Below are 14,944 nucleotides of genomic sequence, written 5' to 3'. Positions count from 1 at the left end.
TCTGTGATGCTCTGAATCTGAAGCCCAACCCGATGCGAGCCCAGAACATCCAACACAGCAGCAGGAAATCAGGACAGGCCAAAATGTCACAACAGTCAGTCCATATTACGAGCCACAAACAACAAGGAAGAACTACTGTAACAGGAATGAACAAAAATATAATCTATCCCGCGTGTGAAGTGCAACCTTTGTCCCCGTCCTTGATTTAAACACTGTGCATAGGCCTACAGTCAACATTCAAAGCAGTGACCAAGTGTTCACTTGTCAATATAATGATGTTTTATCCACTATTGTACAAAAGCTGAAGAAAACACGCACATCCAGGTACTTTCTGCAGGTGCTGGAGATGTAGGAAAACAGAAAGGAAAACACAGTATACTGCTGCTCATGCTCCCAGGTGATTTTATTTACAACAATGTTTTGACTTAAACCCTTCAGTTTCAAAATGTACATATTGTGTCTTATCCTAACTGAATATTGTGTATATATATATATATATATATATATATATATATATATATATATATATATATTACCGAAAATACTGATCACCTTCCTTGTGTATGATCATATATTTTGATACATTGAATGTTAATATTGTGAACCTGTTATATAATTTTACCTCCCGTTTCATGAACCTTCCGCCCCCACCTGGATATGGATGCCTGATGAAGGGTCGAACTGTTCCATATAGAATCACCTGGGAGCGTGAGCAGCAGTGTGCGGCGTTTCCTTTTTGTTGTCCACTATTGAATTACCTGGTTACACCACAGGAGGCTGCTAAGGGGAGGACGGCTCATAATAATGGATGGAATGGAGTAAATGGAATGGTATCAAACACGTGGAAACACGATGAGTATGATACCATTCCATTGATTCCATTCCAGCCATTACTATGAACCCGTCCTCCCCAAATAAGGTACCACCAACCTCCTGTAGGTTAAACAGAACCTGACAAGAGTTGAGCATCACATTACCTCTCTCTCCCGCTCGGTTCTGGACAGCTGCATCTGTTTCAGCATCTGAGAGCGCTGCTCCATCACCAGGGTCTTCTCATAGGTGAAGGCTGCAATGTCACTATCGTGCTGAGGACAGAAATACAAAGAAACTGGCAAAAAAAGGGGGCAAAACCCTTGACAAATGGTTTCTTATTAATACTATAGCAGGTATGATTAAGTGTGAGTGCAGCTGCTTACCATCTCCACCACCTCCACTACAGCGTTGAGACGGAGGTGATACAGGAACATCTGCAGGTCCTTCTTCATCTGAATACTGTTGTCATTCATCTGAGCCACTGTGAATATACGCATCTTACACTTCCTCCACACCTGGGACGGACAAGGGACAGAGAGATAGAAAAAAAGGAAAGAAACTATGAGCGTCTATGAAACTGTTCTAAATGATATAGTGCTTCAGTCCAATATCAGTTGTGGAAATTGTTTAATGGCCCCTTGCAATTAACAAAAAACATTTATACAGTATACAGTACCCAAAGGCATATGGTGCCAATGCCACAATACCTTGTGTTGGCGCAGTAAGAAAGGCAGCAGCATGAGAAGACCTCCATCATGAACAATCCACCACACGTCTATGGTGCCCTCCCCCAGACGGTCCTGGTTGCAGGGGAACTTGTCAATGTTCTTAGCAACCAACAGGGCCTGATGGGCTGACGTTGTCTCTCTCACTGTCTCTGTGGAATAAGGAGGATATTTACTGTACTGCTTGTATTGTTATCAGTGCAAGAAACCCACATAATTAGGCCCCACAGTTTTGACTGACTCTGGTCAGGTCATTTGGTCAGGAAAAACTCTTAACCCGGCCTACAAAACATACAAAATCGCTAAAACCAAATCTCAATAGATAGCTACACTAGCCTAATTTTTCAAATGTATGTGGATGTCGTCACAAGAGGCTACTTATTATGACATACTTGATGCTACTTAAATCTACTGTAGACTAGTATAGCAAACGATGGTGTGTAGTGTGGAGGATACTAGAGTATGGTGTGTGTACCAATGAAGTTCTTCCAGGGGTAGGAGTCCTCAGCCTGTTTCCAGCCTCCAGGCCAGGCCATGAGAACGGCGTTGTGTTTCATGCCCCCCAGCCCTGCCGACTGGATCAAGTGGGAGAAACCATCCCGCAGGTTAGAGGACACCACCACGTGGCAGAAACCTTTGGTACGCTCCAGGTGCATGGCTGACTTAACATTCTGCACCAAGAAAAGACAAAAAAACATCAGGAGAAAATATAATGAAAGAGTGAAGAGGAGGATGAATCGATGAGAAAGTGAAAAAAAATACAGTTTCCATAAATACACTTGCAAAATACCGATAGTGGATGAAACATTTGATGCAAGAATACAGTGGCAAGAAAAAGTAAGTGAACCCTTTGGAAATACCTGGATTTCTGCATAAATTGGTCATAAAATGATCTGATCTTCATCTAGATCACAACAATAGATAAACACAGTCTGCTTAAACTAACAACACACAAACAATTATACATTTTCATGTCTTTATTGAACACACTGTGTAAACATTCACAGTGCAGGGTGAAAAAAGTATGTGAACCCTTGGATTTAATAACTGGTTGACCCTCCTTTGGCAGCAATAACCTCAACCAAACGTTTTCTGTAGTTGCGGATCAGACCTGCACAAAGGGCAGGAGGAATTTTGGACCATTCCTCTTTACAAAACTGTTTCAGTTCAGCAATATTCTCGGGATGTCTGGTGTGAACTGCTCTATGGAGGTCATGCCACAGCATCTCAATCGGGTTGAGGTCAGGACTCTCCAGTAGTCATATTTTTTTCTGTTGAAGCCATTCTGTTGTTGATTTACTTCTGTGTTTTGGGTCGTTGTCCTGTTGCATCACCCAACTCCTGTTGAGCTTCAATTGGCGGACAGATAGCCTAACATTCTCCTGTTAAACTTGGGATTTCATTTTTCCATCGATGATAGCAAGCTGTCCAGGCCCTGAGGCAGCCCCAAACCATGATGCTCCCTGCACCATACAGTTGGGTTGAGGTTTTGATGTTGGTGTGCTGTGCCTTTTTTTCTCCACACATAGTGTTGTGTGTTCCTTCCAAACAACTCAACTGTAGTCTCATCTGTCTACAGAATATTTTGCCAGTAGCGCTGTGGAACATCCAGGTGCACTTTTGCAAACTTCAAACACGCAGCAATGTTGTTTTTGGACAGCAGTGGCTTCTTCCGTGGTGTCCTCCCATGAACACCATTCTTGTTTAGTGTTTTACGTATCGTTGACTCGTCAACAGAGATGCTAGCATGTTCCAGAGATTTCTGTAAGTCTTTAGCTGACACTCTAGGATTCTTCTTAACCTCATTGAGCATTCTGCGCTGTGCTCTTGCAGCCATCTTTGCAGGATGGCCACTCCTAGGGAGACTAGCAAGAGTGCTGAACTTTTCCTCCATTTATAGACAATTTGTCTTACCATGGACTGATGAACAACAAGGTTTTTAGATAAACTTTTGTAACCCTTTCCAGCTTTATGCAAGTCAACCATTCTTAATCTTAGGTCTTCTGAGATCTCTTTTGTTCGAGGCATGGTTCACATCAGGCAATGCTTCTTGTGAGTGTTTTTTATAAGGCAAGGCAGCTCTAACCAACATCTCCAATCTCGTCTCATTGATTGGACTCCAGATTAGCTGACTCCTGACTCCAATTAGCTTTCGGAGAAGTCATTAGCCTAGGGGTTCACATACTTTTCCCAACCTACACAGTAAATGTTTAAATTATATATTCAATATAGACAAGAGAAATACAATAATATGTGTGTTATTAGTTAATCAGATTACATTTGATCAAATCCAGGTAATTCCAAAGGGTTCTTACTTTCTCTTGCCATTGTACTATGCAGAAAGTATGAAGTAAAATCACCCATGGGATGTAAGTCTTTATAAATGCTTTCTAAACTTGGACCTTAAGTCAAGAGTGAGTGACCAAAATAATGTTTCAACATGTATGGCTAATAATTGGAAACATCTATACAGCTGACTGCAGGAATCTTTACAGAGCCAGTGGAGTTAGATGTCACAAAGCGTTTTATTGACCTCTTCGTACTTGAAATAGACTAGTCAGAACATATCATTGAACTTGGCCGGAGGGTAGCATGACAGAACAAGACAAATGCAGCTTTCATCAGACTGTAATCTGGGACGAGGAAGAGGACAGAGAGTGAGGTGCACAGAGAAGTATGTAATTATGTATAAAGTTGTAACATTTTGTCCCAGAGGGCAATTGGCTTTGCAGCAGGTAAAAAACATATAACATCTACATGGATCACAATGATAATTCACCAGTACTCATCTCTAACAGCTTGCCTCTATGATGTTTCAGTGCACCCCTCTGACCTGCCAGCAGGTGGCAGAGCTTTTTGTTTTGAGATCATGAATTGAGAACTCAATACACCTCAATGAGGTGAAAGCAAAGGAGTAAGCAAGCCTGTTCGAGTCAGGGATAATAATGCATATACTAGCACTTGTAGTGTGCTTGCCAAAAGCGTGCTTGACAAAGACTCCAGCCACCCGAGAGATGGATTGTTCTCCATGCTCACATCCGGCAGGCGTTACCGGTGCATCAAGGCTCAGACCAACAGACTCCTAAACAGCTTCTATCCCCTGGCCAGCCATAAGACTGTTAAATGGCTAACAACTACTGGTCTCCCTCTCCCACAGACTATCCACACAGACCATCCACAGGTCTCCACCGATGTATTACTGCATTACACTGCTGTCCATTGATTATCATGAGTATTTATCTATTTATCCTGCTACTGGTCACTATTACTACGGTTTACATGTTTATAAATACACATTAATATATACCAGTAGTATATTACCATAAGTATTTATATATTACTGTTACCAGTTACTTTTTCAGCAGTGTTTACATGTAAACTGAGTATATAAGAACACCTGCTCTTTCCATGACATAGACTGACCAGGTGAAAGCCATGATCCCTTATTGATGTTACTTGTTAAATCCACTTCAATCAGTATAGATGAAGGAGGAGACAGGTTAAAGAAGGATTTTTAAGTCTTGAATTTTTTTTGGCATGGATTGTGTGTGTGCCATTCAGAGGGTGAATGGGTAAGCCAAATAATGAATTGCCTTTGAACGGGGTATGGTGGTAGTTTTGAGTGTTTGAAGAACTGCAACACTGCTGTGCTATTCACGCTGAACTTTTTTGGTTACTACATGATTCCATATGTATTATTTCATAGTTTGATGTCTTCTCTATGTAGAAAATAGTAAAAAATTAAGAAAAACCCCTGAATGAGTAGGTGTCCAAACTTTTGACTGGTACAGATCAAATCACATTTATTCATAAAGCCCTTCTTACATCAGCTAATATCTCAAAGTGCTGTACAGAAACCCAGCCTAAAACCCCAAACAGCAAGCAATGCAGGTGTAGAAGCACAGTGGCTAGGAAGAACTCCCTAGAAAGGCCAGAACCTACCAAGAAACCTAGAGAGGAACCAGGCTATGAGGGGTGGAGCCTCTTCTGGCTGTGCCGGGTGGAGATTATAACAGAACATAGCCAAGATGTTCAAATGTTCATAAATGACCAGCAGGGTCAAATAATAATAAATCACAGTGGATGTCGAGGGTGCAACAGGTCAGCACATCAGGAGTAAATGTCAGTTGGCTTTTTATAGCCGACCATTCAGAGTATCTCTACCGCTCCTGCTGTCTCTAGAGAGTTGAACAGCACGCATGCTTGTATGCATGTATGTATGTGTGATGCACCGATATTACAGTTTTGGCCGATATCCGATATTTTCTTTGCCAAAAAACCCGATACCTGATATTAAACATTTTAGCGGCCTTTTAAGCATTCTAGTACAGTTAAATAGTTAACACACACCCATGGACGCTGTGTTCTAAGTGCAAGAGGTCATTGTTTGCAGGCTGGTTGTATTGATGCTAGCTAGGTACCAAGGTAAAAGCTAGCTACTCCAGAAGCTGCGGTCGAACAAATGATGCTTTATTACCAATGCGGTATTGTAAACACATTGTTTGTGGCCGGTGATTGCAGATTTTTTTGTACAGCTTTGACAGTGCTACACCCAAACGGTGTTCCATAGTATGCATGTCGTGAAGCTAATAGCAGTGACGCTATTACTGTGTATCTCGGTAAGGCAACATCGGAAAAATAGCACACTTGTTAGTGTTAACCGGTGCTTCGACCAGTCCGAAAGCCATAATCTCCCATGACAGAGAACGGTTGATTGTCAAGGACAATGAAATCCATTATCAAGGAATTCGCCTTTGAGTTGTCTCGCTGAAATATTGTTACTCTTTCAAATGACTGCTTGACTTGTTCACTGCTCGAACCACACAGCTGACATTGTGGGCAAGTTTAGGAATGCTGTGTTGCACGTATCGTCATTCACGTCATGTACCTTTGTTATATAGGTATGCACGTCAGCTTTGACATTGGTTTTGCACATCTGGCGTTAAAACTAGACATCGGGCCGATATCAATGTTGGCATTTTTAGCTAATATCGGGCCGATTCCGATATGTTCACCGATATATCGTGCATCCCTAGTATGTATGTATGTATGTATGTATGTAAAAAATTAGTGATGTTATCCTCGCAAGGGGAGGGTGCTAGAGTATGGAAAACAGAGGTGACAATAATTTTGACCCGGTATCTTTCGAGATTCTATAAAAAATGTTTTTAAAGTAAAGTCTATTTTTCTGAGCAAGTGTATTAGTATAAAATAATATACCAATAATTTTGAGCATAGAATATCACTCAGTACTTGTATTTATTTTACGCAGTCTTTTTTGCTCATATTTATCAAGGTTGCCAATAATTATGGACCTAACTGTGTGACTGACTGCAATAAGGGGAATTAAAAAGAGTGTATTGTCTTTTACATAAACAAATTAACTATGCTATTGTTGATTTGATTTCACGCCGCATAGCCTAGGCTACTAAGCACAGTAACATAAATAATGCTATTCTCTTCTTTTGAAATACATTTTATTTGTTGCATAATGTTTTTTAAGGCCTGCATAAATGGAAATTATAATAGATTTCTTTGTGATGGTGTATATTAAATGGACTTGGACTGGTAAAATAAACGCCTGCAGCATTGGTCAATTCGAATTTGTCGAGGCCCGGCTATAAAAAAAAATGGATTTTGTGTCTGTCATATCATTAGTATTGTATCCTCTTCTACATTATTCAATTGAAGGATGACCAACATGTCTCGTTGTCAAGATTCACATGAGGGTGTTTGTGAAAGAAAGTAACTCAAAAGTAATATAACGCGTTACTCTGCACAAAGTAATTTTCATAAAGTAACGTGTTACTTTGAAAGTAAGGAGTAAAATATTACTTTCCCAAGTAACAAATCCCAACAATGGATACGAATTCCCTGCCGCCATGATCATGTGATATGAGTGTCTCAGTCTCACCTGCTCTGCGCTCTTGGCCTCAGCTCCCAGGGTCATGTAGGTGCCCTCAAGCACAGAGCTGACGATGGTCAGGCCTTTCCCTGCCTTCAGCTGGGTGGTGAAGGACAGCAGACGAGGGTGTTTCACCCCCAGGTCTGAATCCAACTTCAGTAGCACCAGTAGCTGAGGCCTGAGGGGAGAGATAAGGTAAAGTACAGTCAGTATATGTCAATAGATAGGCATCAGGAAAAGCCCAAAAACTAGGTCACCAGACAGAACATCAAGACAACTGTGTGTATTGTGCATCAGATCTACACTAGATTCTACAGTCTTCAAACTGACAATGCACCCCTGTTTTGATTTCTAAGACATTCTTGTATCTTTCACAACTAAAGCTGCCAAATAACTCTAAATCTAGTATATATAACCTGTTTCAAATAGTCCCTTTTACGCTCAACATAGCCACTTCAAATGCCCACTCGCTCTGTCATGGGAAAAATATCCTTTCTATTTTATTCAGCTAAGTTCAATGATATTTTTCTTACTATAAAAATCATATAAAATAATGGCACAGGACTTATAAGCTTATAAGCATCAGCTAAACTAACAAGCCTACAAATCAAATCAAAGTCTATTTGTCAAGTGCGCCGAATACAACCTTACAGTGAAATGCTTACTTACAGGCTCTAACCAATAGTGCAAAAAAGTTATTAGGTGAACAATAGGTAAGTAAATAAATAAAAGTAAACATGAATGTATAGTTAAAGTGACTATGCATATATGATAAACAGAGAGTAGCAGCAGTGTAAAAGAGAGGTTGGGGGTGGAACACAATGCAAATAGTCCAGGTAGACATTTGATTACCTGTTCAGGAGTCTTATGGCTTGGGGGTAAAAACTGTTGAGAAGCATTTTTGTCTTAGACTTGGCACTCCAGTACCATTTGCCATGCGGGAGTAGAGAGAACTGTCTATGACTGGGGTGGCTGGGGTCTTTGACCATTTTTAGGGCCTTCCTCTGACACCGCCTGGTGTAGAGGTCCTGGATGGCAGGCAGCTTAGCCCCAGTGATGTACTGGGCCGTAGACACTACCCTCTGTAGTGCCTTGAGGTCGGAGGCCGAGCAATTGCCGTACCAAGCAGTGATACAGCAGTGATGTTGCAGCTGTAGAACCTTTTGAGGATCTGAGGACCCATGCCAAATCTTTTAGTTTCCTGAGGGGGAATAGGCTTTGTCGTGTCCTCTTCACGACTGTCTTGGTGTGTTTGGACCATTCTAGTTTGTTGGTGATGTGGACACCAAGGAACTTGAACCCCACATAATAGCACAATTGCTTGGGCGCTAGTAAACCTGCAGGCATTGCTTCCGGCGCCATTTTCTGTCAATGCCTATGGCATGGAGCATAGCAAGATAACATAGGCCTACAGTAGGCCAACTCATACTCTGTTCTTCTGAAACACATTTTCTTCATATCATAATGTTTGTTTGGACCAAACTAAAATAAATAATGGATTTATTGTGATGGTGTAAATTAAATTCAATTTATTTTGACTTTCTTTTTTAAATGTTCCAAAGGTGTAGGTCAGCAGCTTGTGTGCATGGAGGCCAGGAGATGTTAATGTACATTTTCGGTCAATTACAGTGAGACCGGCGGTCTTTGCATGACAATAACCGTCGGACAAAATTCCATGACTCTTTGAAGAGGAAGGGTTTTATCATCACTATACATTGGCCCTTAGTTCATCAGGAGTCATCGCCACCCTACGCTCTACACAGTTCTCAGCCTCTCACCTCCAGTTCTTAGTGTGTGTTGGCACCTCCTCCAGGCGGATCAGAGCGTAGCGAGCAGCGTTCAGGGACAGCCCTCTGATCCCGTCTCCCCACTCCTTCTCTGCCCTGAGAGGAAAGAGAGTTCAATTATAGATTTGGTTTAACCTTCATATAACTAGGCAAGTCAGTTAAGAACAAATTCTTATTTACAATGACGGCCTACCCCAGCCAAACCCTCCCCTAACCCAGACGACGCTGGGCCAATTGTGCGCCGCCCGATGGGACTCCCGATCACGGCCGGTTGTGATACAGCCCGGGTTGTGATACAGCCCAGGATCGAACCAGGGTCTGTAGTGACGCCTCTAGCACTGAGATGCAGTGCCTTAGAATGCTTCGCCACTCGGGAGCCCCTGAGATCAGAGAGTGGGTTAAAAAAGGCAGGAACACTATAGGATTACAGAGATCTCACACATTAGGTAACAAAAACAATGCACTAAACTGAAACCAATGCAATGCACCAAACTGTAACTTAAACAAATTATAAGACACAGTCCAATACATGGGTTAAAGAAAGGGTGGGACATGTGTAGGGATGTATGATACAGTGTTATATTGTATTGTGTGGAGAATGGCCACTACATAAGTGCTGTTAGTCACACATTTAAGTACCACAACCAATGTAATTACAATACAGTACAATGTTATTGAGCTGTAATTGGGAAACCAAACTCTTACCCTCTGTACTCAATGTACTTATAGATGCATCCTGCAATGGACATGGCTACCAGGGCATAGTACCAGGAGGAGATGAACATGAGGGAGAGACAGAGACTCATCCCCAGGAATGACAGAGTCCTGCAGGGACCAGAGAACAGGACAACAACAGGGGCTTATTTTTTGGATAGGCATTAGGTCAGTGTTCCTTAGTCCTGATATTTCTTGGACACCTACTTTTACTCCACACCAACAAACCTGATTTAATTAATCAAGGGCTTGATGATTAGTCGATTGGTTGAATCAGGTGGGTTAGTGCTTGGTTGAAATAAAAAAAATCTAACTTTGTTTGTCACAAACGCCGTATACAACAAGTGTAGACCTTGAAATGCATACTTACAAGCGCTTAACAAACAATGCAGTTCCAGAAAGAGTAACTAAATAAAAATAACGAGGCTTTATACAGGGGGTACCGAGTCAATGTGCGGGGGTACAGGTTAGTCAAGGTAATTTGTACATGTATTTGATGAATTGTTCAGCAGTCTTATGGCTAGGGGGTAGAAGGGGGAAAAGGTGTTGTCGTGCCCTCTTTACGACCGTCTTTGGACCATGATAGTTCGCTGGTGATGTGGACACCAAGGAACTTGAAACTCTCGACCCGCTCCACTACAGCCCCGTCGATGAGAATGGGAGCCTGTTCGGCCCGCCTTTTCCGGTAGTCCACGATCAGCTCCTTTGTCTTGCTCACATTGGAGGGAGAGGTTGTTGTCCTGGCACCGCACTATAGGCTGTCTCATCGTTGTCGGTAATCAGGCCTACCACTGTTGTGTGGTCAGCAAACGTAATGATGGTGTTGGAGTCATGTTTGGCCACGAAGTCGTGGGTTAACAGGGAGTACAGGATTGGACTAAGCACAAACCCTTGAGGGGCCCCCATGTTGAGGATCAGCATGGCAGACGTGTTGTTGCCTACCCTTACCACCTGGGGGGCGGCCCGTCAGGAAGTCCAGGATAAAGTTGCAGAGGGAGTTGTTTAGTCCCAAGGTCCTTAGCTTAGAGATGAGCTTTGTGGGCACTATGGTGTTAAACACTGAGCTGTAGTCAATGAACAGCAATCTCACATTAGGTGTTCCTTTTGTCCAGGTGGGAAAGAGCAGTGTTGAGTGCGATTGCACCATCTGTGGATCTGTTGGGGCAGTCTGCGAATTGGAGTTGGTCTAGGGTATCCGGGATTATGCTGTTGATGTGAGCCATGACCAGCCTTTCAAAGCACTTCATGGCTACTGATGTGAGTGCTACGGGGCGGTAATCATTTAGGCAGTTTACTTTCGCTTCCTTGGGCACAGGGACTATGGTGGTCTGCTTGAAACATGTAGGTATTACAAACTTGGTCAGGGAGAGGTTGAAAATGTCAGTGCAGACACTCTCCAGTTGCACGCGCATGCTTTGAGTACACGTCCTGGTAATTCCTCTGGCCCCGCGGCTTTGTGAATGTTGACCTGTTTAAATGACTTGCTCACATCAACTACTGAGAGCGTTATCACAGTCGTCTGGGACAGCTGGTGCTCTCATGCATTCTTCAGTGTTGCTTGCCTTGAAGCGAGCATAAAAAGGCATTTCTCTCGCTGATAGGCTCGGGTCACTGGGTAGCTTGCGGCTGGGTCTCCCTTTGCAGTCCGTAATAGTTTGCAAGTCCTGCCACATCCGACGAGCGTCAGAGCTGGTGTAGTAGGATTCAATCTTCATCCTGTATTGACGCTTTGCCTGTTTGATGCTTCGTCTGAGTGCGTAGCGGGATTTCTTATAAGCGTCCAGATTAGTGTCCCGCTCCTTGAAAGTGTCAGCTCTAGTCTTTAGCTCGATGCGGATGTTGCCTGTAATCCATGAATTCTGGTTGGGATGTGTACGTACAGTCAATGTGGGGATGACGTCATCGATGCAATTATTGATGAAACCGATGACTGAGGCGGTATACTCCTCAATGCCATTGGAAGAATCCCGGAACATATTCCAGTCTGTGCTAGTAAAACAGTCCTGCGGCGTAGCATCCGCGTCATCTGACCACTTCCATATTAAGGGAGTCACTGGTACTCCCTGCTTTAGTTTTTGCTTGTAAGCAGGAATCAGGAGGATAGAATTATGGTCAGATTTGCCAAATGGAGGGTGAGGGAGAGCTTTGTATGCATCTCTGTGTGTGGAGTAAAGGTGGTCTAGAGTTGTTTTTCCTCTGGTTGCACATGTTACATGCTAGTAGAAATTAGGTAAAACTGATTTAAGTTTCCCTGCATTAAAGTCCCCGGCCACTAGGAGCGCCGTTTCTTGATGAGCATTTTCTTGTTTGCTTATGGCTTTATACAGCTTGTTGAGTGTGGTCTTAGAGCCAGCATCGATTTGTGGTGGTAAATAGACAGCTACAAAAAATATAGATGAACACTCTTGGTACATAGTGTGGTCTACAGTGTAGTACTCCACACCTCAGGCGTGCAATACCTTGAGAATTCTTTAATATTAGACATCGCGCACCAGCTGTTATTGACAAATAGATACACACCCCCACCCCTCGTCTTATCAGACATAGCTTCTTGATCCTGCCGATGCATGGAAAATTCGGCCAGATCTATATTATCCGTGTCATCGTTCAGCCATGACTCGGTGAAACATAAGATATTCAAGTTTTTAATGTCCCGTTGGTAGGATCGTCTATTATCTACATTGTTTTCCAATGATTACACATTGGCCAATAGAACGGATGGTAGTGGAGGTTTACTCACGAGCCTACGAATTCTCAAACGGCAGCCCGATCTCCGCCCCCTTTTTCTCTGTCTTTTCTTCACGCAAATTATGGGAATTTGGAACAGTTCCCAAGAAAGCAGTATATCCTTCATGTCGGACTCGTTAAAGAAGAAATACAGTTTCTTCCAGTTCGAGGTGAGTAATTGCTGTTCTGATGTCCAGAAGTTATTTTCTGTCATAAGAGAGGGTAGCAGCAACACTATGTACAAAATACGTTTTTTAAAAAAGTTACAAACAACGCAAAAAAAATTACAAAATAGCACAGTTGGATAGGAGCTCGTAAAACGCCAGCCATCCCCTCCAGCGCCATTCTCAACAAAACCTGCACTCCTTGTGGGTCCAAAGGTCCAGAATGGAATATAATTGCATTTGGCGCTTTTGGTATGAGAAATAAACTCACCAGTGGTAAAACTTAAACCTGGGCCTCCAGTTGGGAGTGCGTAGCAGTGTCTGGACGGCACAGGCTAGGTTGACAAACAGGTAACACATCAGGAAAAACCTGCAACCCAGCCCCACGGAAAGGACAAATAAAAGTGACTTATTTTTGACCAACAGGCTTTTGAGACAAGATTATTCACACAGAGCTAAACACTCACATTGAGAGAATGGGGGCAACAGCATCCAGTGATGCAATGAGGATTCCAATCTCACAGATACCAACAGTCATCAAGAGGGCCCAGGTAGGTTCCCCATTGGCTTTACCATGACCAAACACCTAGAGAGACAGACACAGAGAACTATCTGAAGTGTTTCTGTTTTCGAGATGCAAAAGCAAGGGCAGTCTCTAGGACCATCCTACCTGCAGAAAGGGGACGATCCCATCGCGTGCTATGGCCTGCAGCAGGCGAGGGGCGCCGGTGAGGCTCTGCAGCCCTGCACCACAGCAGGAGAAGAAGGAGCCAATTACGATTACCCACGGAGAAGGCCATGCCAGAGTTCCAATCACCAAGTTCTTCTTAACCGAGTCCCCAAATCTGTAGTAGAAATACACCCAGTTGAATGTTATACAAACACAGGAGAGAACTAGACCAAAAGAAAGACAGGCAAATTGAGAGACAAATCTGAGCATATACTGTACACATAATGAAAAACTCAGTAATAATCTTAGGCTGATTGGGACAGAACTACTAAAACACCATATCACATGACATTGAACTTGTTGGCACACAATGTTCTCTTTACAATGCTGTCTGTTTACGTGTGGTCTTTCGTTCTAAATGCGCAACAAGGGGGTATCTGTATGTTAGGTATTTGATATAGAAATTATACAGAGCAGTAAAGGCTTCTGCATCAAAGTTACATAATGACATAACAGCTATTTCCAAGTTGTAAATAATAATAGTTCTTACTTGGAAGTACTAACTGTGGAAAAATAATAATAGATGTATTTTTTCCCTTCTGTCTTCAAGAGAGCGAGAGTTGCACCCCTTCTGAAAAAACCTACACTCGATCCCTCCGATGTCAACAACTACAGACCAGTATCCCTTCTTTCTTTTCTCTCCAAAACTCTTGAACGTGCCGTCCTTGGCCAGCTCTCCCGCTATCTCTCTCAGAATGACCTTCTTGATCCAAATCAGTCAGGTTTCAAGACTAGTCATTCAACTGAGACTGCTCTTCTCTGTATCACGGAGGCCCTCCGCACTGCTAAAGCTAACTCTCTCTCCTCTGCTCTCATCCTTCTAGACCTATCGGCTGCCTTCGATACTGTGAACCATCAGATCCTCCTCTCCACCCTCTCCGAGTTGGGCATCTCCGGCGCGGCCCACGCTTGGATTGCGTCCTACCTGACAGGTCGCTCCTACCAGGTGGCGTGGCGAGAATCTGTCTCCTCACCACTCGCTCTCACCACTGGCGTCCCCCAGGGCTCTGTTCTAGGCCCTCTCCTATTCTCGCTATACACCAAGTCACTTGGCTCTGTCATAACCTCACATGGTCTCTCCTATCATTGCTATGCAGACGACACACAATTAATCTTCTCCTTTCCCCCTTCTGATGACCAGGTGGCGAATCGCATCTCTGCATGTCTGGCAGACATATCAGTGTGGATGACGGATCATCACCTCAAGCTGAACCTCGGCAAGACGGAGCTGCTCTTCCTCCCGGGAAGGACTGCCCGTTCCATGATCTCGCCATCACGGTTGACAACTCCATTGTGTCCTCCTCCCAGAGCGCTAAGAACTTTGGCGTGATCCTGGACAACACCCTGTCGTTCTCAACTAACATCAAGGCGGTGGCCCG

The 14,944-nt window shown here is 43.3% G+C and overlaps 1 protein-coding gene across 3 annotated transcripts in view; it reads right to left on the bottom strand.

Annotated features, from left to right (window-relative positions):
* The window catches only part of LOC115103029 (solute carrier family 12 member 7-like), a 76,976-nt gene that overhangs the window by 14,088 nt on the left and 47,944 nt on the right, over nt 1-14,944 (bottom strand). For all 3 annotated transcript variants that reach the window (XM_065005713.1, XM_029623607.2, XM_065005712.1), the window contains exons 12-21: nt 13,506-13,680; nt 13,303-13,421; nt 13,107-13,205; nt 9,936-10,055; nt 9,222-9,326; nt 7,453-7,621; nt 2,014-2,209; nt 1,521-1,690; nt 1,197-1,328; nt 978-1,085 (exon numbers count right to left, since the gene is read on the bottom strand). In XM_065005713.1, coding sequence (XP_064861785.1) covers nt 978-1,085; nt 1,197-1,328; nt 1,521-1,690; nt 2,014-2,209; nt 7,453-7,621; nt 9,222-9,326; nt 9,936-10,055; nt 13,107-13,205; nt 13,303-13,421; nt 13,506-13,680 — 1,393 coding nt within the window. The remainder of the gene's footprint in view (nt 1-977; nt 1,086-1,196; nt 1,329-1,520; nt 1,691-2,013; nt 2,210-7,452; nt 7,622-9,221; nt 9,327-9,935; nt 10,056-13,106; nt 13,206-13,302; nt 13,422-13,505; nt 13,681-14,944) is intronic.

Source organism: Oncorhynchus nerka, linkage group LG20 (genome assembly GCF_034236695.1).
Source record: "Oncorhynchus nerka isolate Pitt River linkage group LG20, Oner_Uvic_2.0, whole genome shotgun sequence".
In the NCBI taxonomy this organism is placed as follows: domain Eukaryota; kingdom Metazoa; phylum Chordata; class Actinopteri; order Salmoniformes; family Salmonidae; genus Oncorhynchus; species Oncorhynchus nerka.
The sequence above is the reverse complement of the archived record's forward strand: the minus strand, read 5'-3'. Positions and strand labels throughout refer to the sequence as shown.